Raw genomic sequence first — 24,916 nt, 5'->3', positions numbered from 1 at the left:
AGCGGGTGGGGATTGTGATCTTTTCCCCTCCAGTGCACTCATAAATACAAAAATCTCTCCTCTCTGTGTTGGCTTCACGAGAAACTGCTGATTTGGGTTCATAGTGGGGAAGTACCCTGGGCAGTGTGGCAGGGTCTTGTAATGATCTTAGATTAAGTGAATTTAGATTAAAATGAGAAGGGTAACGACCTGGCCTGGAGTCCTGTTTTCCTGCTCATGCCAGTCTTTCTCTGTTGGAGCGCAGGAGGTGGGACAGTCTTAGGGCTGTTGTAGGGTTTGACCTTACTGTTTTTTTCTTTCCTGTTTCAGAGGGTCTGGCTGTGGGAGTTGGATTCGGGGCTATTGGAAAATCAGCGTCTGCGACCTTCCAAAGTGCCAGGTAAGCCGCAACACCGCTTCTGCCCCGCGTGCATCAGGTTTTGTGTGTGCCTTTGCCTCTTGGAGTTTGTCTGTCCCACATTGCTACTGAGCCAGGGTGGTTGCAGACGCATTGACTGAAACTTGTCTTGGATGCACAAGTGTGGGCAGAAGGAGCAGAAGAAATTCCTAGTGCTCTTGCATTTTCCTAGTGGTTGTGCTTGTCAGGGCGTGACAGAGAAATGCCAAGATTTTCCACAAAAGCAGCATCCCCAAGGGGTAGGAGCAGCTGCCAGAGCTGTTGGAAAGCATGCAGTGGCTTTGTTTTCCATTCCTGCCAAGCAGGGCCACTACTCTCTGTAATTGGTGGCAATAAAGACCCTTAATCCTCCCGGCATCCCTGCTCGCCTGCTCCCGGCATCCCTGCTCGCCTGCTCCCGGCATCCCTGCTCGCCTGCTCCAGCCCCGTCAGCGGCCGCTCTCACCCAGCTCAGTTTTTGGTAGCACTAGCATTGCCCCTGTGCCCCCATGCAAAACCTTTTGTGCTTCTCTAAGGGACTGGTGTGAACATGGAGGGGGGTTAATTCAGCTCCTCCAAACTGCCTGGAGGGGTTGGGGGGGAGCTTGGGCTTCAGGTGCATTTTCATACCAAGTGGGAGCAAAACCTGGGGGTACAGGGTGGGTGATAGCAGGGAGAGCCCTGCTGCTTCCCCACACCCAGCCGCCCCTGGCAGAGCTGAAACTGGGCTGACTGGGGGCATTGCTAAAGAAATGGGGAAAAAGGCAGAAGTCTGGTGCGAAGCAGGAGCTGGAGGAGCTGCCTCGGCTCTGGAAGAGCTGCTGGCACCTCTTGGCGGCTGGCTCGCAAACGGCACCCTCCTGCCCAGGCTCCTTGACACGCCGTTACCGATTGCTTTTCTTTTTCTGTTTGAATTTTACACCTGAGACTCATAGCACACCACGTTCCCTTCGCCCTTTGTTTACCAGACCCATGCTGTAATTTATGTCGTTTGGGGACACGCAGTGTGTTCGGTCTGTAAATAACCTGCCCAGCCCTTATGGCTCGTGGATGAAAATGCTGTTATGTCTCAGCTGCCTCGTTCCTGCCAGAGGATCTACGGGGCCTCAGGGATGCTTTTGGAGCCCTCCAGGTTGTCCAGCCCCTTCTCTGGCCAAGCACAAGCTGCATTTGCGAGGACTGTGCAAAGACCTGAGCAAAACCTTCTGTACCCGATGCCCTGTTACATCCCCAGCTGATGGGGGACCCATCCTGATAGCATGGGCTGGCACCGGGTACGCTGCCCCAGGGACTTTGATTGCAGCCGATACTATCCAGATTTGTGGTGAGAAAAGCAGGATACACCAGCTCTAGACGCTGTGTTTTTCTAACCTTTTGAAATAAAAGGCTCTTCACAGAGTCTGTGGAGGCTCCAGAGATGCTTGAACAAAAGGACTTTTTTTCATCAGCTGCTCAGTAAAAGCTAAGAAGCCAGAAGCAGCTGGTTCTTTCTCTGTATTTACAACAGCATTAATCATGTTGGATGGAAGGTGGAGTCTGTACCATGAAAATACCAATGCAAATTTAGTCAGCTGTGAAAGGAGGCAAAATAACTTCATTGCCATCAATCTGTCTATCACTGTCATCTGCGGGCAGCCCAAAAATCGCTTGGTGTAGCCTTCCGCTGTGAAGCCATTTGGAAATACCCAAGAGTAAAATTTTAGGTGGCTAATTTGTGTTATGTAGGCTTAAGAAACAGCAGTGGAATTATACTTCATTGAGCTAACATGAGAAATAGAGCTAACTCTTTTGACACATCCAAAGGGGAAATTGCTCCTTGGCCAACCTCAGCTCTTAGAGGACATGACAGTCGTGATCCCCTTCGTGTCCATTATTTTGAAATAGCGTTTTAATGAAACAGCTGCGTGACTCGGTTTACCTCCTCCATTCTGCTTCTGCTTCCTCCTGGGTATGACAAACCGCGTTAGCACCAAGCTGAGCTGGAGCTGGGGTGAGCTGCTTCTCGGGAAGGCTTATTCCTTCAAACCGTGAATCGTGCAAAAGTATTTATGAACGCTCCGACACGCTCAGAGCCCGAGCAAAAGATGCAGGATGCTTGCAATGGCTGCTGTATGTTTCCAGGCTTGGCTGTGACTTGCCCACGCTAACCAAAGGACCTTCCTTGCTGACTTGTGCTTGACGAATAAATGCTGGCTTGCTTGGGGAAGCGCGCTGCCTGATTGCATTGCTCGCAGAGGGGTGAAATCTCGGCAGGAGCCCGAATTCATTCCCTACATTCACTGTAGGGCCCTGGTGAGACACAGCCGGCCTCTATCCTGAAGGGCTGTTTTCAGAGCTTTGCAGATAAGCAGCGCGTTTGCAGAGAGACAATTAGGAAGAAGGGGAGAGCACCAGCCGCTCTGCAAACCGCAGCGGTGCCGCAGCAGCGACGTCTGGGCGTTGCGAGCAGCCGGGTGCTGCTCTGGCTTGGTTTGCTTTCAGGCTGGTCTGAAACAACCTCTCTGGGTGCAAACTGCCATGCACCGGCGCAGCTCAAGGGTGGGTGTTGCAACAGGGTCCCTGCCTGCCTCAGCCGGCCGTCACGGTCCCACGTGCTGTGCTTTTTTTTCCACGTAGCGCAGCAACGCTCCCCAACTTTGTTAGGATGCGGGTTACTACCCTGTTCCCAATACCTTGCGGGGATCCCACAAGGCTTTTCTTAGGCTGAGGACTTTCCCCTGCACCGGCGGCTGGAAGGTTTCTCGGTGCTGCCCGCGGCAGGAGGGATGCCGCGGGTCTCCCACCCCGACCGTGCGCTTGGGGCTGTGCCGGTGCAGAGCTCAGCCCTGGCCGAGCATGGCAAGGGACCCGTTTTAGGGTTTTAAAGGATAGTGGGGTCAGGTGTGCTGCAGAGAAGCACAACCTGCGGTTGCTGGTGAGCACCAGCACGGGCAGTGTAAGCAGAGTAGCGCAGGCAGAGACCTGCAGCTGACGGTCCCAGTCAGGGGGAGACTTTGGGGTTTGGTTAAAAACCAAAAAAGGATGATTAGGAAGCAGGGTGGGATTCTCGCCTTTTAAAACACCCAGCGCTTTGCATGTGCTGGCGTCACCTCTGCCATTCTGTGACTCTCTGGGCTCTTGTAGGGTCCTGCCCCTTACCTCTATGCTTGCAGGATCCGACCCTCTGGGCTTCTCCATCCACCCCATCTCCCTGGAGCATCTTGGTGCTGCTTGCCAGGCCCCTGCCCGCACTCGTCCGTGTTTCTTTGCTGCCACCGGGTGTGCAGGCTCCGTTCCTGCGATCTCCCTCCTCCACGGCTCCTCTCCGCCGGTGCCAGGGCTCGCCCTTGGATTACGGCCCCTCGCCTTGTGAATCGTTTCATTTATGGCTTGCGGCATGGGGGGGAACTCGCTTTATTTGGCTTGTCAGGGGATGCGAGCGAAACGTGGTCCCGTGCCCGAGGAAGGTGGGGTCTCGCCGGTGGGGTTAGATCTTTGCTTTTGGTGCTCCTTCAGCTGGGCAGCACTCTTGAGCCTTTTTTTTGGAAAGGTGATGTAGGTTTTACGGCAGTTTAGGCAGGGCTTAGGACAACCTAACGTCTGCTCTCGGGGTGTTTCCCGTGGGGGGCTGAGTCGGTGCTCGTCCTCGGGCAGGAGCATCCCTCCCTGCTGCGGAGCATCCCTCCCTGCTGTGGGACTGCGGTTCGGCGGCCCGATTCCTCGCAAGGATAAAATCATTGGAAAGTCCCACGGGCTGGAAATAGTGGCTCAAGGACAAAGCTGCTGCGATGACAGAAGAGGAGTGAGACCCGGAGCGAGCGTGTGTCCGGGGTGGAGGAGCGATACCCGGGAAGAGGAGCGGTGCCCGCTGTGGGGTGCGCAGCGAGTCCCCCGGAGGGGACGGTCCCCTCCAGATGTGAGCAGGGAGGCAAGAGCTGCTCCTGGCTGCCTTCCAGGCAGGAAGGTAAAGAGGAGGGCAGCCATGTCTTAAAAAAGCTGTTTTACCTCCCCCTCTTTGCACACTACAGCACGGGCGGGGGGAGAAAACCCTCTCCACCTTGTGTGGCTGATTTAACAGGAACCAGATGGTGCTGGAGCTGCTGAGCTCAAGATGGGCTGAATTTACACTTTCCTCGGCTGCTCTGGGGATGCGGAGTGGGCAGGAGTGCAGGCAGGGGTGCAGGCAGGGCTGTCTAACACTGGTGCACTTTGTCGGTGGTTTTCCCGGGACTGGGTGTAGGAAGAGAGGGGACAGGAGAGGTCCCCGCTGCTGGCCATGCTCCGCACGTTTCCATCCGCCGGGGCTGTGGTGCAGGGGAGTTGCGTGTGTCGGGGTGGTCTCCTCTCTCCAAGTCCCTGCTGGGTCTTTTAGAGGACAAAAACACCCACCAGTGAACCCTGGGGCAACCCTGAGCCCCTCATCCCGGGGGGGTTATACCAGCCACGCTGGGCAGATGCAAGGTGGGGTTTGGGGTTGGCAGGGAGGAGATCCTCAGTGCCCACTCCGCCGTCCTCTCTGGACCCAAATCCCTTCCTTCGAGACCCACCTCGACGCTGCTGCGTTGGCACCCAGGAGCTCGCAGCATCTCCGATCCCTCATCCCCTGCCCACGCGGTGGGAGCTCGTGCCTTGGCTGGAAACACAAGAGCGGAGAGGGAGGTGGGGTCCCTGGGGACCTCTCTTTTTCTCTCCCCTCCCTGCCCCATCAGAGTTTCTTCCTTTGAGAATCAACACGAGGGGCTGGGTATCCCCCTCCCCATCCCACCCAGCATCGTGCCATTGCCTTGGTGTGATAACTGGATTTGGGGGGAGCCCGGTGGTGCAGGGGAGTGGAGAGGGATGTCCTGGCAGGGGGGGTTAGTGGGGATGTAGAAGTTTTACTTGCCCCTTACAAATCCTCCCTGTGCTATTTGCTTTCTGAAAGCAGGAGGCAGCTTGTAATCGTGCTGTATGCTAGCACACAAAAAGCCAAATCTGTTTTCTTATGGAGCGTTGCTTCTTCCTGCAATTTTTTTTTCTGTCAAAGAGGAATTCACCATAAAATTAATTTCCTTGGTCAGGATTGCAGGAACTTCTGAACGTACCTGTGTTATACTGCAGAGTGAACAGAAAACTACCGTAAAAAGCCTGTGCCAGCAATTTTGCTTTCAACAGGAGAAAGATTTGGGAATGTCTTTAAGATATGGACCCACTGCCCTGAGGAGGTGGATGGAGGGTGAGGGCTTCGCCTCTGGACGGCAGCGGCGGGGGGAGACAGGCGAGTGGTAAAAGCAGGACAATTTCTGCAGCCGGTCTCCGTGCAGTGAGGGGGGCTGGACTCGGATGGCTTCCTTGGCTGGCTAATTTGGGGGGGGAGAAAGGGAATCTGTTGCACAATTAGCTTTGAACTGCTGGATTTTCTCCGCCAGTCCCTCTCTGGCTGATCTGCTCCTCTGTAATCACAGCACTGTGTTTCCAGCAGTTAGGATATCCACTGCATCACTGGCTGGCAGCACAGGCAACGGGCGATTCACCGGCTGGTACCCACGGTTCTCCCGGGCTGAGCTGTTTTCCAGCTGGGATGTGAAGCCTGTGTGCTTGGGATGCTCTTCCAGGGGAAATAATCTCCCCGTGCCAGTTCCCTCTCGAGCACGGGTGCACAGGGGCTCTTCCTCCCAGTCTCTGTAGCATATGGTGGCTGCGTGGGTGTAACCTCCGAGTGCGTCATTTTGCAGCCTCAGTATTATTTTAATGTTGTTTGCGTGTGTAATTTAAAAAATAGGAGAAAAGGTTATTATTAAGGCTGGAAAATCAAGCCCGAAGCTACTGGGAGATGCTGGCAACACGATTGCCAATGCACTTTTTGCTAGGATCTTTGTAAGCACGCGTTGCAAACTGTGGTCTTTGCCCAGATGCCCTCTCTTTTCCCCGCTCCAGCTCCCCTGCCCTCACCGTCCATCTCTAGGTCCTTTGTGGTTTGGTTCAGGCTTCCTCCGAATCGTAGGACAGAGGGTACGTGAGCACCGCAGTGCCTCGCTGCAGCTCCGGGCGGTCTGCAGGGACAGAGCATCCTCCGAGGATTGGGGGGTCCTGGGGGGACTACGGGGGTCCCCAGGGACCGGATTGCTGTCTGTTCTCGTGCAACATGGCGCGGGAGCTGCGGGGCCACGGTGCGCTGCAGCGCTAACTCTGTAAGAAAGCAGCCTTTGTCACGGCATGAGGCTAAGTCCGGTCACAAGGGACAGTATGTGCCAGAAAATAAAATTTTAAAAAAAAAAAAAAAAGATAGTTTCAACTGCGGCAGGGTTTTCAGGTCCTGGGTAATCAGTGAGGTCTAAGTTTGGCAGAGGGATCATTTAATTTTAATTTCGGCCAGTGCTGCGAGCTGTCCGCAGCCTGGGGCCGGGTGCTCCTGCAGCCTTTCAACTTTGGTGCGATATGCGCTGCCGGGCTGATGGGGCTAACCACGCTGAGATGACGGGCGACTTCTGCCTTGTCTGAAAAAGCATTCATCTCCTTTACCGTACATTTGCTGGGCTTGTTTCACTAAATATCTCCCTGTGCAATCGTTTGAACAGCCAAGCCTGGTGCTCTATCCCCACGTATCTGTTATGTTCTGCATTTTTCTTGCTGGGTTGTGTCTGTGCTGCCTGCTCTGGGCACCTTCCCCATGCTCCTGGCTTGGATGGGGCAGAGCTGCTTCTCTACTTCTTCCATCAAAAATAGGAGGCGAGTTAGGTCAGTGCGGACCTGACTGTTACAGCAAGTAACCTGGCTGGTCGCAGGCAAGAAGTATCTGCAAGTCCGACTCGAACTGAAACGACAAAATAAAACGTGGATGGGATTTTACTGCACTCCTCCTCTCCCAAAGCGCATCGTGCATTTTTATTTTTCAATCCACCCCTGTTCCAGGGGTAGAAAGCTCATGTCCCTGCTGATGGGCAGGAAAGCAGAGGTGCCCGGGATGACCTGCAGGCTCTGGGCTCGCAGTCCGACACTGGTGGTTTCTGCAGAGCAAGAGCCGCAGCCGAACCATCCCCATCCCTGGTTGCTGCTCCTCTCCCATCTGACACTAGGTGGTAACATCCATGTTCCTATCAGCCTGTTTTCCGCAGATTTGGGGCTGATTCATAGTTTTGCACCGCTGTAGGGCAAGCCCTGGAGCTAACGGGACTCCCAAATGTGGCTTTTTTGCTGGCAAAATGCCTAGCAGAGGGCTGCTCTTTCAGATGCGAGAGAGTGTTCAAATAAGCGAAACCGATATGGAGTTAAAAGCTATAAATTACTATGAGCAGATGAAATATATGAAGGACTATAAGTTTGAAAAATAAAGTGAAATGTTTTGTTAAGCCATGGGTGGTCTGGGCCCCAGGTCCTCCTAGGATACCGCGGATGCAAATAATTTCGAGAGGTTAAAAACGGCGCAGGCAAATTTTTGGCAAACCTCTGCCTTAGGATGAAGCGGAGTACGTTTAGGGGTGGGGGGCCACGGGGTGTCGGTTGCTGCCTCCGGTTTAGAGCAGGGGGAGCTGGGGGGGGGCTCTGTGGTGACGATGGCAGCTTTCCCTGCGTGGCTGGGGAGCGATTCTCGGGGTTCACGTGGATCCCCTTTAGCAGCTGTAGCAGTCGGAGGGTGAGCCGGCGGCAGGGGAACCCCCTGGTTCTCGGGCGGGGGGCAGAGGCATCTCCCTCCTGGCGGGGTCACCCCCTCAGCACCCTCTTTTCCTGGGTGACATGGACCTGCACCCAGCGAGCTTTTCTCACCTCAACCCCAAGCTCCTCGGGGCAAGGACGGATTCCTTCTCCCCTTCAGCAGCTCCCAAATCCAACCTTGTTGCATCCTCTTCTGCAAGCTGCAGGTAACGTTTTGTCCAGGGTCCAAGCCCTGCTTGCCGTGGATGCAAGGAAGTGGAAAAGTGCACGTTTCTGTGGGTTTAATGTTTAACTCGGGCTTGCCCTTCCCCAGCACAGCTCGGCTTGCAAAGTGCTTTTGGTGCCGACAGACTATCGCGTCGTGGCACCGGAGCTCCCACCAGCATCCCACCTGCCCTGGCTATCTCCTGAATGAAAGCTCCTATTTAGGGCAGCTGGAGAGCGGGTGTGAGTGTGGAAGTGATGTAAACAGATATATTTTTTTTTTTTTTTTTTTCCCCCTGATGATGATGGTGATGTTTCCTCCACCGCAGCACAATGGTTCCCATTCATCGGCCCTTTTGCTGGGAATGCTGGCCTTGTTTTGATCTGTTGTGCCCACAGATTGTTTCCTGTCCAGCTTTGGTAAAACAGACAGAAAAGAGGCTTCGAGTTGACAGGCAGACTTTGACTATGGCTTGGAAAATATTATTTCATGGGACAGCCTGTGCCTCCCACGCTGTGTCTCTCAGGCTGGAAGAAAAAAAAAAAAAATCGGCTTGATTAATGTACGGAGATTGAAACCAGGCAAAAATTTTATACTGTGTTTTCTCTGAATGAATGGAAATCATTGTGGTCTGAGAGACAGCAGAAGACACACTGGGTTTTTCTCTCGTTCGCACACATACAATCTCTGCTTCTTGCTTATGAATAGATCCACAGTGGAGCTAATAAAGAGGTTGCTCGGGTAGGATCAAAATGTGGGGTCGAATCCCAACCTCTCTATCGGATGAAGGCTGTGCACAGAAACACCTAATGGAAGCAACCCACTTACTGATGGTAGGCGAGGTGGGGCTGCACGGGGATTTCCACGTTTCCCCGGGATCCCAGACAAATGCTGCTCCTGCAGCCAGGCTGCTCCTGCCCGAGGTGCAGAGCAAAGCCCAACGCTGCCGCTGGTTACAAAATAAAACTGTTGGAAGATGCTTATTAAGCACCTTTTAATTAGCCTCTCCTGAAGGTAGATGTTTATTACTAAGTGAGAGTTAACAAGCAGGGTAGGTTTCTCGAGGGTTTTTCTTTTGTGAGCGGTGGGGATGGTACCCAGGTGCATTTTCACCACGGCTGGTGCTCTAGAGAAGAAAGTGGCCTGGAAGGGTCTGGTGAGCCACAAACCGGGACCGTGGCTCCTCAGCTGCTGCGTTTCTCATCGTGGCTAATGAACCTCAGCAGGGATGGCTGAAGAGATGGAGAGGAGTGGGAGGCTGCTGCCGGCGACGACGGCTTCTTCCCAACAGAAGCCTCAGAAGCAGTTGTCCCAGCCCCTGTGTGCAAACGTGCAGATTGGCTTTAAGAGAAGAAATGCACAATTTAGGGCAGAAGAACAGGTCTCAGCTCCGGATGAAATCAGGCTGTGTGGAAGTTGGGAAAGCGTTCTGCTCCATCACTTGCCGGGAGAGCCTGGGCTTCGGTTTGGCAGTGAGGGGACAGACGTCCTGCGCTCGCCCTGCTGGAGCAGCAGAGCTGATGCACGTGCGCTCCATCTGCCAAAGCCTTGGAGTTCTCTCTTTGCCCATCGGAAAACAGTTACTGTAAACGGGTATTACACCTCTTCCAGGTCCTTAGGAAAAGGAAGCGGGTGCCTGGGAAGCAAAGTGAGGTGGGCTTGTACGGCTTTCCCCCCCCCTCCCCAGAGATGTTTGCAGGGCTGTGCAGTATCTCTGTCATCTTGGATGGAGTTCCCCAGTTCTTGTTTGAAGCCTTAGCAGATGCTGCAGGACCGCTCCGATGCGCTCGGTTTGTGGTGTAGGGGAGATCTCACAAAGCAGCCCCCGGTGCAAGGCTGAACGGAGGATGGTCGTGGTCCGTGGAGCGGCAGAGCCTCCCTTCCCACTCCTTATCCTCGATAAACAAACTTACACCACTGACAGACAGAAGCCAGACTGACCACGATGTCTTGGCTTCCTCCTGTATCCAAGAAAAATGCGTGAATAATGAAATCAGCATGACACCAAACACAACAGCGCATTCGGCATCTCCCGGAGCAGCTCCGGAGCTGCTGACGGCTCCCGTCATCTTGCATGGCCAGGTCTGCGGAACGGGCAAAAAAAATGCGGTGGGAAGCGGTGTGGCCTGCAGTGTTTTTATTGAGCTGCCTTCAAAGCTACTAGATGTTTTCCTCACCAGGAAAACATTTGTTCTCCTGCAGTGCCTGGATAGTCTATCGTCCTGCAGACGGACCTGCTTCCCATTTTGGTGCAATGCCGGAGGGTTAAATCTGGGGTCTTACGGCGCTTTGCCACTCAGTCCCTGATGCAGAAAGATACGGGCAGGGAGCAGAGACCTTGTTTTGCAATCTTTGGATCAGGAGCAGGGCGTAAACATTTCCTTGGTCCTCAAAAAACGTGGTAGCTTGGTTTGGTCAAAGTAATCGGGGTTGCTGGAGACTGGGTTCAGGGTGAATTTAAATTTGTGGGGGAGACTTCCCCGATGCAAACCAGGTCTCTGGACCCCAGCAAGGACCCTCGCCTGCCTATGGCACCGCGGGTCCTCTGGGTGATGGATGGGCGGTGGGAAGGTGCTTATGTCCCACCATCAAGCAGAGGCGGGGGGAGCCATGCCGAACCCTCCCCGGCAAAGGGAACCCATTTCGGATCGGCAGCTGCTGTCAGGCAAGGCTCCAGCCGGAGAGCGGTAGTACTTGGCAGCGAACCGCGTCTTGAATGGTTTACCTTGGCCTTGTGGTGCTGGTCCTGCCTCCTGCCAGGCTGGGGAGGTCGGGAGAGGTCCGTTCCCTCCATCCCCATGCACCAGTGCGGGGGGGATGCTTTTTGGAGGGTGCTTTTTTTTGCTTTTTGAGTCTTGCAAGCGCGTGCTTGGCTGGCCGGGGGTGGTTTTCCATTGCACGGACAGCTGGTCTTTCCGAGGCAGCCGGCTGTCAGAGGTCGCTCTCGGCTGGCGATGCTGCTGGGGAGCCCGCGGAGATGCTGAAGAGGGAATTTTGGAGCAGAGCTTGTGCACTGGCTGCTGGGTCCCATAGAGGTGCTGGGCAGGGGGTGAGGGAGATGAGAAGCATCTTCCAAAAGCAGCCAAACTGCAGGCTGCTAGAGAAAACGGGTGCTTTGTGCTTTCCTGAAATTCAGAAACCAAAATTCAAGGCACTCGAAGTCAGTGTCTCGGGGAAACCTGCCCAAAGTGGTGCAGCCCATGGCGGAGCCAGGCTGAGCAGAATCCCTCGGGCTCTGTGCCTCGCATCCGCATGTCGGAGGCTCCTTTGCCACATTGGTGCTGGCAGGTTTGGTGGCAACACTCATTCTTCTTTGCTTGCCTGTCCCTTGTCCAAGACGATTGGGTTGAAAGCCCGTGGCAGCTCAGCCTCCTCTGGGCCCCAGCTCCTGGGGCTGGATGGGTGCTGCAGCCTTTATTTATTGCCCCGGGCTGGAGGAGGAGAAGACCTCCCAAGTCAGCAAGGAGGTCTCCGGAGCCTGGCTGGGAGCCGGGCTGCTGGCTACGAATCCCTCACTGGCCGTTTGCATTTACATCATCGTTTGTATAAATAGTCTCCCCTCCTCTCCCAACTTCTTCCTTATCCCTTACTCAAGTGTCTGGACCAAGGAGGAGTTTTGGTTGATTTGTAATACTTATGAGACAGCTGGCCTCCCAAACAACATCTGGCTCCGTGGAAAGTCTGTGTAACGGTTGCTTTCTTCTCTTTCTGTGGGGGTCACTGCGTCTGCAGATACAACCTGAAGGGCAGGGGATGCCAGGAGCAGCTCCCGCGTGGAGCGCTTTGGCTTCTCGCCTCCCTGCGAGAGGGTTTTGCGGGTTGCTGCCCGACCCTTTCCCCAGGTGTGCTGTTGGCCGACTGAACGGTTTCTGGCCGAGCCATGGCTGGGTGATGCAATGGCTTAGCAGCTTTGTGGTGGCCCTGCAAGAGAAGAAGGCTTCAGCTCAGTGCTCGCCAGAACCCCTGAGCAGCAGCCGCTGAATGCACCGTAACGCTTCCCCAGGGCTCCGGCTCACCCTGCGCCCCGTGGTGGAGGGGAGGCACTCGTGGTTTTCAATGCAACCGTGTTGGGTGTCTGCATCATCCCCGCGTGTTTTACAGGAGAGCGGCTGGGGAGGTTGCCCAGAGCTGGGGAGGGGTCCCGGGGCCGGCTCTCCGTGGCAGTGTGGGATGCTCTGGCCGGAGGACGGATAACGGGTGCTGCAGGGGATGGGTTAGTCAGGAGGGGAGCTGCGGCTGCTCCCTCCCCGGCCCCAAAAGCTAAAACCTGGCAATCGGGAGTTCTCCAGGACGTTACCGCAAAGGTCTGTCCTGCCCAGCTTTGATCTGCAAAGTGCACCCGTTCAGTTCCTGTTCACCTTAAAATAAAAGAAAGAGGGCAAAGAAAAAAATCAGAGAAAGAAAAAGCCATTATCCCTGTTTATCTTATCAAGATAATGCCAAACAAAGCTCACTTTGAACACCAGGTTTGTCTTTGCAGCCCCCCTTGGTTTGTTCCTCTCTTTAGCAGCCTGATTTAAAAATAAACCCTCCAAGGAGGGGAAGCAATTTGAATGAAGACATTGTTACTGTACACGATGTGATAATAGGGCCTTTTATAGCTACAGCTGTTAGTAAATTGTTTAGTTCCAGGTTTTCGGGCTGCATAAAGGAGCCGCTCTGGTGCTTTCAACTCTCTCCCCTGGCGTGTTTGAACAGTGATGCTGCAGGAGAGGGAAGAGGAGAAACCGTTTCAGTACTTTTAATTTTGCTCTTAGCTAATGATCCCCATCAGGATGCAAACCGGGACGCCTGGGAATCATCCGTGAGCCCCTCGATGCAACCCTGCCGCGGTGGTGGGAGCAAGTGGGATGCTGAGCTCCATCCCGATGTTCCTGCAGGCACCTGAGACACGATGAGTGAAATACATATGTATATGGATCTATACGTATAGCTGGGCTTTTGATTCCCTTCAGGTTCTTTTCAGCCCCTAGCAGGGAGGAAGAATGATGTCCTTATTAACTACACTCATCCTTCTTCCCTTGCCTTGCTCGAGGCTTTTGTTTTCTGTAAGCGATGGGGGCCGAGTGTGTGCCGATGGCTGCCTGGATTTGGAGGACAAAGGAAAAAAAAAACAACTAAAAAATACCCCCTAAACCTTTCCCCTGCCCCAGCATGCTATTTGCACTGAGATTTCCATGGCATGTAAAATCATTTTCTATGTGAAACGGGCTTATAATTAAAAGATTCATACAAAAAGGAGAGGCTTGGTATTTTTGCATGAAGCTATAAACATTAATTGGCAGGTATTATTGGGAATTTTTATAGGTGGGCCATAATCCCAGCCCTGCTTTTAGACCACCCAGCTTCTGTGTGTGTTTAATTTTTAAAAAAATATTTTAATAACCTTTATAAGGTTCTGTATCTCCCTCCAGCTCTAGCCCCACCCAAGATCAATGCAGCCACATCGTTAAATCCCGCTTTATTTATGTGTGTGCCTATATGAATATGTAAAAATTTAAATTGTCTGCAGTCTGATGCTGTTTAAAATAGAGTTAACGAGGTCTCACATGAGGGTCTTCTTAAAGTATTTAAAAATAGGTGCTTCGGACTTGTAGGGTCTTAACCGAAACCTCCTGGTGATGGTTAGAGTTGGAAGGTGCTGCCTGTGGCTCCTCAGTGGCTGCCAGGGAAGGATGTTCTTGGTTTCTGCTCGAAAATGGAGACATTTCTGTCCAAGCCATCACTTTCGGGAGCCGGCTCTGACAAGGTGCGAGCTCTTGCTGTCCCCACAGACTTTTCTTTTTATGGTCTTTGCCATTCTGTTTGTAACAGTTTGGTGAGATTTACAGGGTGCCTCAGGGCTGGGTGTCTGCAGGGCTTGGGGTAGCCCCTACTGATGCTGAGCTTTTTCTCTTTTCTCATCAATATGCTTCTGAAAAAGGAAAGATGCTGTGAATAACAAGTGACGGCGGAAGACCTGCAACTCTGCGTGCCACTTTTTAACGCTGCCTTCCTATCCTTATCTTACAAACAGGGAAACTGAGGCAGGTCCCCACTGGATGGGCAGAGGGGAGCCCGTTGCAGGGGCTGAGCCTCTCCGGGGACTCACCCACCCGTCATCCCACCTCGGGCCGGGTCCCCACATCCCCGCCGGGCTGAGCAGAGCTGGGGACCCCCCGCCGGCTGCCGGGACCCCGTTTGTGCGCAGGCGATGTCACCGGCGTCAGACCTGGGAATAGATGGGTCTTGGGCTGGTCCCTTGCCTTGAGCATGAATTTAACCCCAGTAAATACGATGGGGAAGCGATGCTGAGAATAGGAAGCGATGTCTTCATCTGTTTATCAGTATCTGTTAACTTTTTAGCTAGGTGGACCATAACTGTCCAAATAGAAATTTCTCTGTGCGATGGATCCTGCTTTTCATTACGTGCTGTGAGAGCAAGCGGGAGGGCGAGGGTGATTCCTCCTGGCTTACATCTCCTGCAAAGGGGGTTTTGCAGGGAGTGACTCCAGGGCTTGGGTCACGTCTCCTGCTCGTTTTGCAGATACCAGCCTTGGAGAGCCGGAGCTGGGTGAGGCTCGGCCGACGCTGGCCGGATCCTGCGCTCGCAGGTCGCGTTCACGCTCTTATCTGGCAGCAGGAAAAAGCACCGAGGCTCCCCGAGCCTTTCCTGCTGCGTAGCCGAGGTCAAAACATGGCGAGAGAGAAGAGAGCAGGAACACACGGAGCTCATGAAACGTGTCTTTGTGCTTTCCAGATCGGGGGAGATGTGAACTTTTACCCTGTGCGTGAGTCTGACTCATAAATCAAACAGTTACATGAATAACCGGGCAGATAAGAATAAAGATTTTAAAACCCCAGAGGAATAAATAGTCCCTAGACAATGGGACCCCTCCGTGCGATCCGGCGGTAGATACACGCCTGCCATAACAGAACAATGACCGCTGGCCGGCCGTGCACAGCCCCGGTTTCTATCACTTATCGCCCAGCCGACGTCGAGGTTTTGAACTTGCTCTTGCTGGCAGCTGCTCGCATCAGGGCACGGCTGGAGGGAGAAGGGTGTCCGGATTTGTGTCCTTTTGGCTGAGCCCCCCGCCCCGGCTTCGCTGGGATGGGGAGGAGATGCCGCAGCCCCGCAGGGCATCCGAGCGCGGGCTGGCAGTGCCTGGTACCCGATGTGACAACCCTCACGTGTACTGCGTATCTCGTGGGGTGTTCTTGCACCCTTAGCCAGCTGCCTCGGAGGGCTCGCCTACCTTCGCGTGCCAGTCCTCAGTTTCCTCGGCCAGTTAAGCCGTAAGGATAACAACTTGGTGGTTCACGTGGGAAGGGTTTGGGGGGGGTGTCAGTCCTTTCGGGGGGAGTGCAAGAGGTTGCACTGACCGTGAGATGGGTCGGGGAGCTGAGCTTTGTGTTAGATGTTGGTTGAATTGGGATTTGGGAGGGGAGGAAGGACAGGTCCTCGGTGCTTGTGCAAGTCTAGCAAAGACACTTGTGCCGTGGGTAGGACGCAGAGCACGCCAACACGCGGCAGGGTTGGGGAAAGGAAAGTTTAAAAAAAAAAAAAAAAGTCCTGCGTGTTTTAGCCGAGTGATGTCACTTGACGATGGAACCAGCTCAGGCACGTGAATGTGTTTGGATGCTTCGTGCACAGACCCATCCCCATCCCCATCCCTATCCCCTTGGTGTGCAGGATGCAGCCGGCCGGCTGGTGCGGGGGCTTCCCCATCCCGCCGGCCCGAGCCGTGCCGGAGCGGAGGTTTGCCGGAGAGGGGAGGTGGGTGGCAGCCCCGTCCCAGGCTGGCCTGGCACCGGTGGGGATTTGCGTTGGGAAAGCTGGAGAATTTCTTGCTCTTCAGCTAAAGTTCATGTCCCGGCTGCCGCAGTCAGAGGGGAGAGCAGGTTTTACGACTTTGAACTTAGCTTACGCGCCTTTGGGATAAATTAAGGGTAAAATTTCCTGAAATTGTAAATGTTTACTGCGTGCGGATCCAGAGCGGTGTATATTTAAGGCTGGCAGAGGGCCAGGCAAGCAGATGTGACACAGACCAGGCGGTACGCTGCTTAGGAGCCCAAGCGATTGGATGGGAAGAGGGTGGGAAGGGGTAGGAAGAGGTATGGAAGTGGCTACTGAGGAGCAGTGCCGAAAGAGCCAAGTACCGGGGGAGCAGGCGTTGCTTCCATTGGGATGTGCCTACCACGCACAGCTCTCACAGAGACCCTACAGGAACTTTTCTATTCCCGGGAGCAGGCTGGCGGAGCGGCTTGCGCACAGGCTACGTAACTGCTCAAACCCGTGCCCCTTTCGTCTTGTGTTTTTGCGGTTCTTATTGGAGATGGGTGTCCTTGCGACCGTCCAGCCCGTTCCTGCCTCCTGATCTCTGCAGCTTTTCCTCTGGTTGGTGCCCCAGATTCTTTCCTCCCACTTCTCCTCTTCTCGTTGTTTCCTTTCAGACGTGCTGGCTGGTTTTGGTGCCGTTTGGAAAGCACCTTGCTCGTGGCACGGTTTGGGTGGAGGCTCTGCTGCCGACTTCCAAACGAAACCAAGGTGCCTATTTTTGTCGGATTTCATTCAGGCGTAATTTCCAATCTGTTTTTATGTCTGAATAACTGGGAAATCGTGCAGCGGCTACCAGCCTGGTTGTTTCTTTGTCGGTGAGGAGGAGAGCTGAGGGCTCTCAGGCTCAAGGCATCGTGCGATGGGCAGCACATGCTGCATCCCCTGCCTGGGATAGGTTCCCATGTTGTTCCACGCATTTCTGTGTCCCGTGGGTCATGGGGCTGGTGGCTGCACTCAGGAGGAGGAGGCACAGTAGGTTTGTATCCACTTTTTTTTTTTTTTTTTTTCTTTTAATGGTTTTGAGCGTTTGAGATGAAAGATACTGCATTATCAAAGGGCAAATCTGCGGGAGTAACATCCTCCCACCTGCTTTTGCAGGTTTGGCCTTTGAAATGCCGAGCACGTAAAGCGACGGACTCCCCGGGAGCCCTGTGCGCCCCTGGATGGCTCAGCCTGCCGCTCAGGGTGGGAGCGCGGTCCAGCGGCCGTCGGGGCTGGCGAAGGCGACCGCTGCCGCCCTTCTCCCCCCACGGGGCAGCTCCCCGTCCCCCTCCTCGCGTGAGAGCCTCCCGTAACGCCGGGGCAGAGCGTGCCGGCAGCCGTGTTGAACAGGTAGGGCAGGTATGGGGAAACGCTCAGGGCCCTGCGCTCGCCGCAGAGCTCCTTCCCACCTGCGAGCCCTGATCAAACACCTCGACGGGCGGCCCGAGTGGGAGCCATGATGTAATCTTGGGAACCCAAAACAATCGGCCCTTTCATGGCAAGACGATAACAATCAAAACAGTATGTAAGGGCCTGCCATGCAAGAATACACATGCACATTATACACTGGAGGGAATTGAAAGCCGTAGTGAAAAGGGGCTTGTTAAGAATATGTAGCCTGCTTTCATAATCAGTTTGTAAAAGAATAGGCCCTTGAAAACAAGGGTTTAGGCTTATAGAAGGCTTTCTGTGCCTTGACCTTGCAAATATGCAGAGATGCCAACTTTTTTTTGAAAGTGAACTTGGAGTCTCCCAGCGTGGTGCCACAGCAGTTGGCAGGCGAGCTGGGGGTAGGAGGTCCAGCCCCGGTACGTTCCCGGGGGCCATGGAGTCTTTCCCTCTCGCCACGAGGAGCTGGTCCTCGGTGGAGCTCCACCAGGATGCCACGGTTTTACCTTTTCTTCCTTAAAACTGCAGCACTGGGCTCTGCTGCAGAAAAGGATTAGCCGAGGCAAGGGCAGACCCATCCCAGCGTCGCTGGCTGCCTGCAGAGCTCGTGGGTAGATGGCACGTGTCCTAGTGACATTTCTGTTCCCAGATCGAGAAGGTTACAGAGGATATCACTGCTGTCACCACCGTTCTACAGATGGGGAAGCTGAGGCAGAATGCTGGGAAAGGTAACATGTCCAATGCATGTTGGCTTCTTGATATTGGATGCTTCCTGCAACCTGAGTCCGTTGTGCCCAAACAGAGGAAACACCCAAGTGACATTCCCATTCCCACGTTGGCCAGCGTGCCGATGGCAGAGCTGCTAACGGGGCACACGCATCCCCAGGCAAAGTTCGGTGCGGTTTCCCTTGGGCTGCTTTTTCTTTAGACTAATGCATGTTTGTAGGTTGGGGATGAGCCACAGGTTATTGTCCCTGTCTGCAAAATGTCTTCTAGCTGGATGTGGGTGACCCGTCAGACCAGATGGGATCTGCTTCTAACACCCTCTATCAGTTATTCCCCCCCCTTCCTCGCTTTAGAGACCCTAATGTCTCCAAATGTTTCATCCTGATGATGGTCCCTCTGGCTACGATGCTCATCTCCCCGTTCTCATCTCCTCTGTGTCCCGTAGCTCGCCGTGGGCACCCGGAGTTTCAGCTCCCCTGGGCCAGGCTGCTCCAGTCTGTCTTTGTGCATCTGTTTTACAATGTATTTCTTTGCAGTCGGGGGAAGCCTTCCAAGAATCCCCACCTATTTCCGTAATAAGGACGTCTTTGTTTTCCCCGTACACAATGCAGCTTTGATTCGGTTGCTTTCTCACCGACCGTGTTGCCGTCAGCTCGACACGGGAGCTATGGAGAAGGTGTGAGGTGTGCACGGCTCCGCGGCAAAGGGGGAGAGGAATGTCCCTTGGGATGGTTTTATTTCACAGTTGGGCCATCGGAGGTAAATCTTCTTTGCCTTAGCACCCGGACATCTCCCGAGACGCTGCGCTGGGCAAACAGAGGTGGCCCCTCAGCAGCGAGTGGAGGTACCCTTCGTGCAGTGAACCGAGGCAAAGCAAATAGGAAGGCTTATGTGTTCCTGGCCTCCATGCTGTCACGGAGTTATCCTCATCCTGATAAGATTAGTGTCCCTGGGAAAGGCTCAAAAGGCCCCAAAGTCCAAGAAATGTTTAGGCAGAGCTGCGGTGGGAGGAAGCGTCGAAGGAACGAGTGGTCCTAGGGATGGGGGAATCTGGTCCGGGTGAGCAAAAGACGTTTGCTGGGACATGGAGGGACTGGAGGCCAGGAGATGACGTGGGGACCTTCTCAGCCTGATGCTGAGCCCAGAAGGTCCTTTCTGCCCGGCGGGTGTCCCAGGGCAGGAGTGAGAAACCCCAGGCGCAGGGACGTCTGTGGCCAGGCTCTGGGTCTCCGGTGGCCTTTGCCTCTTGCCCTGCCGTACGCCAAAGCTTTGCGTACCCGCGCCCGATGCCTGCTCCGATGGCAGCGTGATGCCAGCACCCACGTTTCTTGGGGAAAAAACCAGTTAAAATCTTGACCTGGGAGGAGGCACACCTTGCTGCTTCCCTGCCGAGGGCTGGGAGAACTGGGTGGCCATTGGAGTTGCGCACACCGTCACCCATCGCGCACCGGCGCACGTTGCTCGCCGCGGCGTTTGCGTGCCGTGGCACGATGGCGCGTTGCTCACCGCAGCCCGTTGCTTGCTGTACTCGCCGAGACGGCTGCGGCCCCATCCCCGGCACGTGCCAGACCCGCTGGGCATCCGGTGCTGCCGTGGAGGTGGCCCAAGCTGTGGGGCCGGGGCCGGTTCTTGCTTTCAGGGAGCCCTGATGGGTTTTGCGAGGGTTGTGAGTGGGACAGAGAAGAGGAGGAGAGCAGGGGCAAACCCACCTTCTCCTGCTGGTTCTTTCACTGGGTTAAAATCCCCTTCCTCCAGCCCCTCGGGGCTTTCTTTCCCCCCGGGGCTGGTGCGGGGCAAGGGGTCAGCGTGGGGTTCCCTCCTCCCGGCGGGACCGGGGGCGAGGGGGGGTCTCACCACCCTTTCCGTACAGACCCGTCCATTCACACCTCCTTCTCCCACCCCATTAATTTGTTGTGGTCGGGGCCAGTAATAGCTGCTTTGTGCAAAGGCGAGGGAAGGAGGAAAAAAAAACCCAGCGCACAGACAGCGGCTCCAGTGTTTTCTAAAAGGGATGTTTTTTCCCCCTCCGTTCTCTCTCTCTTTCCCTTGAATAATGTTTTTGATTGTAATAGCCTGTCCTGGTTAGGGAAACCCACAGCCTCTCCCCCTTCCCCTCCCCTCTTCTGTAAACCCTTGTAGAAGTTTAAACAACCCAGAGAGATTTTTCTCACCAGTCTTATTTTACTAATAGGAAACAAGTGTTTAAAGCAGCAAAGGGAGCTTTCAGCTGCTGGCAAAGGAATAACTGACCTTGCAGAGAGGCACTGGGGTCCTGCCTGGAGCCGTGGGCTGGGGCAGGTCGCAGCCCGGCATCTCGCTGCTGGAGCTTTGAGACTCCTGGGACGGGCACACTCTCGGTGTTCCCCCCAGGGATGGGCCATGGCCAGCTCCACCGGCACGCACCAGTGAAGCCGTGGTGGGAGAAATGCTCCAGCTGTGGAACAAGTTACCGTTGGCTCTCGTGGAGCCGCTCAGCCTAAGGAGCCCATGCCATAAAAAACGAGCCCTGTTTGGTTCGGTGCTTGCAACATTTTTGTTCCTTGAGTGAAGGAGAAAACTCCATATCCCGATTTCCTGGTTTTCACCAAAAAGCCCAAACTCCTGCTGAGCTGGAAGGGACCCTGGAGCAGAGGGGAAGGATTGGTCCCAAGGCTGGAGCAAATCCCGGCTGAGGATAGGTGACGGCGTGGTGGTCCCACCGTGGGGTCACTGCGCGGGAGAAGCTCCCGGCTCGGGGAGCGCAGCGGCGGCGCTGGGTGCTCTGGAGGTGGATGCTGAGATGGGTGTTGGGTCTAACTATCGAAGGGGAGAGGGCAGGTGAGGAGAAACCTCATCTAATTCTCTGCCCTTGGGCATCCCTTCAAACCTCTCCTGTCCGCCCTTCAGTTGTCAACTCCAAGACCTGTGTTTTCTGCCACTGGGGACGTGGGGCTTTACTTGGAGCAGTTCAAGTTCACCGTGTCTGCCTGCCTAACGCCCTTTATCAGGCTTTTTATCTCTTGTGCCTGGAGGAACGGTCCTCACAGCAGCCTGCCTCCTCCTGTACTGCTTTACCGATGGACAGACCAGCTCTGGAAGTCCAAGCGCCGCCTTTCCGTAGGATGCAAGAGGGGGTAAAAAGAAAGAAAGCAAACGAAATCCTGTGGCTAAAATATACTTCTCTGGCAAGCCCCATGGCTGTAAGGCTCATGCAGGGGTGGTTATGGTTAAAGATGGTGCTGGTGAGAGCTGGAGCAGGTTATGGGAGAGGGTCTGGCCGCCCCAGGGGTTGTGTTGGGGCCCCTCTGGCAAAGCCCCCCTGGGATGGAGGAGCCCCGACCCTCTGGGGGACCTGCGAGCCCGAGGCCACCCCAAACACCAGGATCCAGGGATGCTGCGGCTCCTGAGAAGCCTCGGGTTGGAAACGCCTCGTGGGGCCTCCCTGGACAGGTCTCTTCTCCTCCGTCTGGTCTCTGTCGCTCCCAGGGCTGGTGCTGAAGCTGATTAAATGCTGCAGAGCTCTTTGAAGATGAGGTTTTCTGTGTTCACGTTAAATATTAGCATGACTAGCCCCAGGGCTAGCTGTGCTTCCATTTAAAAGGCATATCTTTAATAATGTCTTTTTTTTTTTTCCCCCCCCCAGCTCGCAGCAGCCAACTCCAGGCTATGCTTTCCACCTCATATATATATATATATATAACATACATATATATATTTGTGCTTTTTTGTGTGGATAGGAACTTAGCAATCGGGATTGGGATTCAGAATTTCCCGGAGGGCCTGGCCGTCAGCCTGCCTTTGCGTGGTGCTGGATTTTCAACGTGGAAAGCGTTCTGGTAAGCTGAGCTCCTCTTCGCCCGTGGAAACGAGAGCCCTCCGCCAGCGGCTCCTGACCAGCGGGTGCCTATAGATTTCTTCCCTGTATCCGTTTGCATTGCTCTGTCATTGAGCTGCCCGAGGGATGGGCTGGCTCCAGACCTGCCGGGTCGCCTGCTGGCATCACGGAGAGCTGCTGTTGGGAGTGCTGCAGGTTTCCAGCTTTGAGGAAGGGCGGTGAGCGCTGCCCTGCTCCCTCCGCAGTGCCCAAGCTCAGCTCCGAGCCCCCAGCTCCCAAGGGATGCATCGGTGATCCCGGTGGGTCACTCCATCCTGCTTCAGCTGCCTGCTGAGCGCCTGTGGTGAGCTCCCAGATCCTGCCCTAAACGGGGTTTTTTTTGGATTTTTTTTTTTAAAGTTTTTTTTTTAAATTTTTATTTTGTTTCATTTTTTTTCTCTCACTTCACTCTGGGCTGGATTTCAAACCCACCTTTTATTTTTTCTTTTCCCTGAGGTGAAAAAGCCAAGGGCATGAACCCTGCGAGCGCAGGGCTGCGTTCCTGCCCGTGCACGTGTGCTCGGCCGGGTGATGGATGGGAGGGCAGGGGGACGGCTTGGAAACGGCTCCCGCCAAGGCTTTGTTTTCTTTTCCTCCCACCCACCTCCAATTCAGTAAGCGCAGCCGGTGCTGGGACTTGCACCGGGATTGCTGCTGCCGGGAAGGGAGTTCCCATGGTCCGGAGAGTTAAAGCAGTCCTAGAGGGAAAGAAAATGAGAGCGAAGAACACAATTTGATACTGGTTGAGGCTGTGGCCAGATGTCCTCTTTGCGATTGAGCTATGCTGGTTGGAAATGTTTTCCCTCTGACCCATCCCTGCCTGTGAGCTGGATCCCCAAATCCCGCAGAGCTCTTGGAGGAAGGAACCGGATCGTGCCTTAATTCCTTTCCTGGAAAAATCAGCTAGGTTAGGTCGGATCACCTTCGTTGCCCGTTTAAAATGATCCAGGTGGCTTGGCTTGGCGTGGCCGCCTGGCCGACCTTCTCCCGGACACGGAGACGTTAGGGAAGACGGTGGGATGGGGAGCTGCAGACCCTCAGCCGCCCCGCGGGAGGGCTGTGCCGTCCCTCACGCCGGGTCCCTGGTGGCTTTTAGTCTCGGTCTTTTGCAGGTACGGGCAGCTGAGCGGCATGGTGGAGCCCTTAGCCGGCGTTTTTGGTGCCTTCGCCGTGGTGGTGGCGGAGCCTCTCCTCCCCTACGCCTTGGGCTTTGCCGCCGGAGCCATGGTCTACGTGGTGATGGATGATATCATCCCCGAGGCACAGACCAGGTGAGACCCTGTTGGTGCCCACCACTAAAGGCAGATACACACGGAGGGAAGCGCAGAGGACTCTGGAAGAATCCTTTCCCTTGCCCGGATGAGCTATAAAGCAGCGCTTCCCTCATCCGAAAAGCCGGTCCCGGCTCCCAGGAGCTCACACCCTTCCCTTTTCTCCCTGCAGTGGCAACGGGAAGCTGGCTTCCTGGACCTCGATATTAGGATTTGTGGTGATGATGTCCCTGGACGTTGGGCTCGGGTAGGGCAACGCGCCGCTCCCCGGGAGAAGACTTCAGAGCCATTTGTGCGGCGGCGTTTGGAACCGGACACACGTTATCCTCTAGACTTTTTTTTGTATATATATTTTTTTGGATCTGGTTTGGTGTTGATTTCCTATAATTTTATATCTCTTCCTCCCCTCCAACGTCATATCGATGGTTTTCAAAGCACAAATACAGGTGGTTCCTCGCAGGTCCTGGTTTCCTTTCGCCACCAGATTTTCTTTTCCTCTCGGGAGGGTCGTTGGACGACGCGTCGGCTGGGCTGCAGGTCACCCTGTCCCTTCCCTTCCGCGCTGGGCTGGTTTCTGAGTCGGGTCGCTCTGGGTTTTGATCATCTTTGTTCTGTAGAAGATTAGAAATTCACTGTCGCGTGTTTAAGCTGGTCTGTGGTTAAGTACCAAGGCATTTGAATGGAGTAAACTCCTTACAGAGTCTGAATTTCCACACTTTTTTCGAAAGGCAGGTGGAAGGCATTATAGGACTAAGATAACACGTACAGCACTCTGTGGGATTGCAGGTCTCGTGTAACCTGCGGGTCCTTGGGAATGTTCTAGGGTATTTGTTTTGATAGATGCATATAGTCCAGGCAAATAAAAAATGAATTTTCTTGGGATCTCTGTAAGAAGGAAATGTCATTTTTTTCCTAAATTTATCTCCTAAGTGGGCATTGATCCAATGCGCTGTGTCTAATACCCCGAGGTTTTCTCTGAAAAAAAACCCCAGGCAAGAAGAATTTTTGTGTTTTCTAGCATATACTCTTTGAGAAGGCAAGGTATGGTCATCCGTGTGGTCATTGATGTGCTGCCTGACTGGAGTACAGCAGGATAGATTTCCACGTGGGCCCGTGACTGCGTCTGGCCTTCCCGAGCGATTGCTGGTTTACGGCTGCTGGTTCCAGTGGTTCATAACTCCCCAAAGAGCCAAGGCAGGTTTTTCCCGGTGGTGGCCCTGGTCACACTTCATCCCTCGGAAGACCTCGGGGCTGAGTTAGGACCTGAGCGTGCCAGGAGCCCTCATCTTCCTGAGCAGCATCAGGATGAAATAATTCATCAGGGTGAATTAATTATCCTACCTGAAGAGCCAGAATCACGCACCATGTATACTTGCCTCTTCACCCTCTGCTTTTCAAGCATCTTTTGTTGAAGAGCCGTTCCGGAGCAGGCAGGATTAGTCCCTTCCAGGCTGAGGAGCGAGCCCTGCCCATCCCTCCCTCTGCTTGGTGCACGCTCCGGCGAGGAGCAAAACGCCAAAGTTGGACGGATGCTGTAAACCATGCCTCCCTCTTCGCTAAGGATGCTTCTGTCTTCAGTAAAAAGAGATTGATTAGACCTTTCCGCAGGAATAACTGGATCGCCTGGCTGCTGCCTGCATCTCAGTCCCTCTGCAGCTGCAGGGCTCTCGGGGGAGCGGGG

General features: G+C 54.4%; 1 protein-coding gene across 2 annotated transcripts in view; it reads left to right on the top strand.

Annotated features, from left to right (window-relative positions):
• The window catches only part of SLC39A11 (solute carrier family 39 member 11), a 95,196-nt gene extending 71,502 nt beyond the window's left edge, over window positions 1-23,694 (top strand). For both annotated transcript variants that reach the window (XM_049812816.1, XM_049812817.1), the window contains exons 7-10: window positions 310-379; window positions 21,828-21,926; window positions 23,077-23,235; window positions 23,408-23,694. In XM_049812816.1, the coding sequence (XP_049668773.1) occupies window positions 310-379; window positions 21,828-21,926; window positions 23,077-23,235; window positions 23,408-23,486 (407 nt within the window). In that variant the 3' untranslated portion in view covers window positions 23,487-23,694. The remainder of the gene's footprint in view (window positions 1-309; window positions 380-21,827; window positions 21,927-23,076; window positions 23,236-23,407) is intronic.
• The last annotated feature ends 1,222 nt before the right edge of the window (window positions 23,695-24,916 follow it).

This window comes from Accipiter gentilis, chromosome 10 (assembly GCF_929443795.1).
Source record: "Accipiter gentilis chromosome 10, bAccGen1.1, whole genome shotgun sequence".
NCBI classification, from domain to species: domain Eukaryota; kingdom Metazoa; phylum Chordata; class Aves; order Accipitriformes; family Accipitridae; genus Astur; species Astur gentilis.
This window is presented reverse-complemented; position numbering and strand designations above follow the sequence as displayed.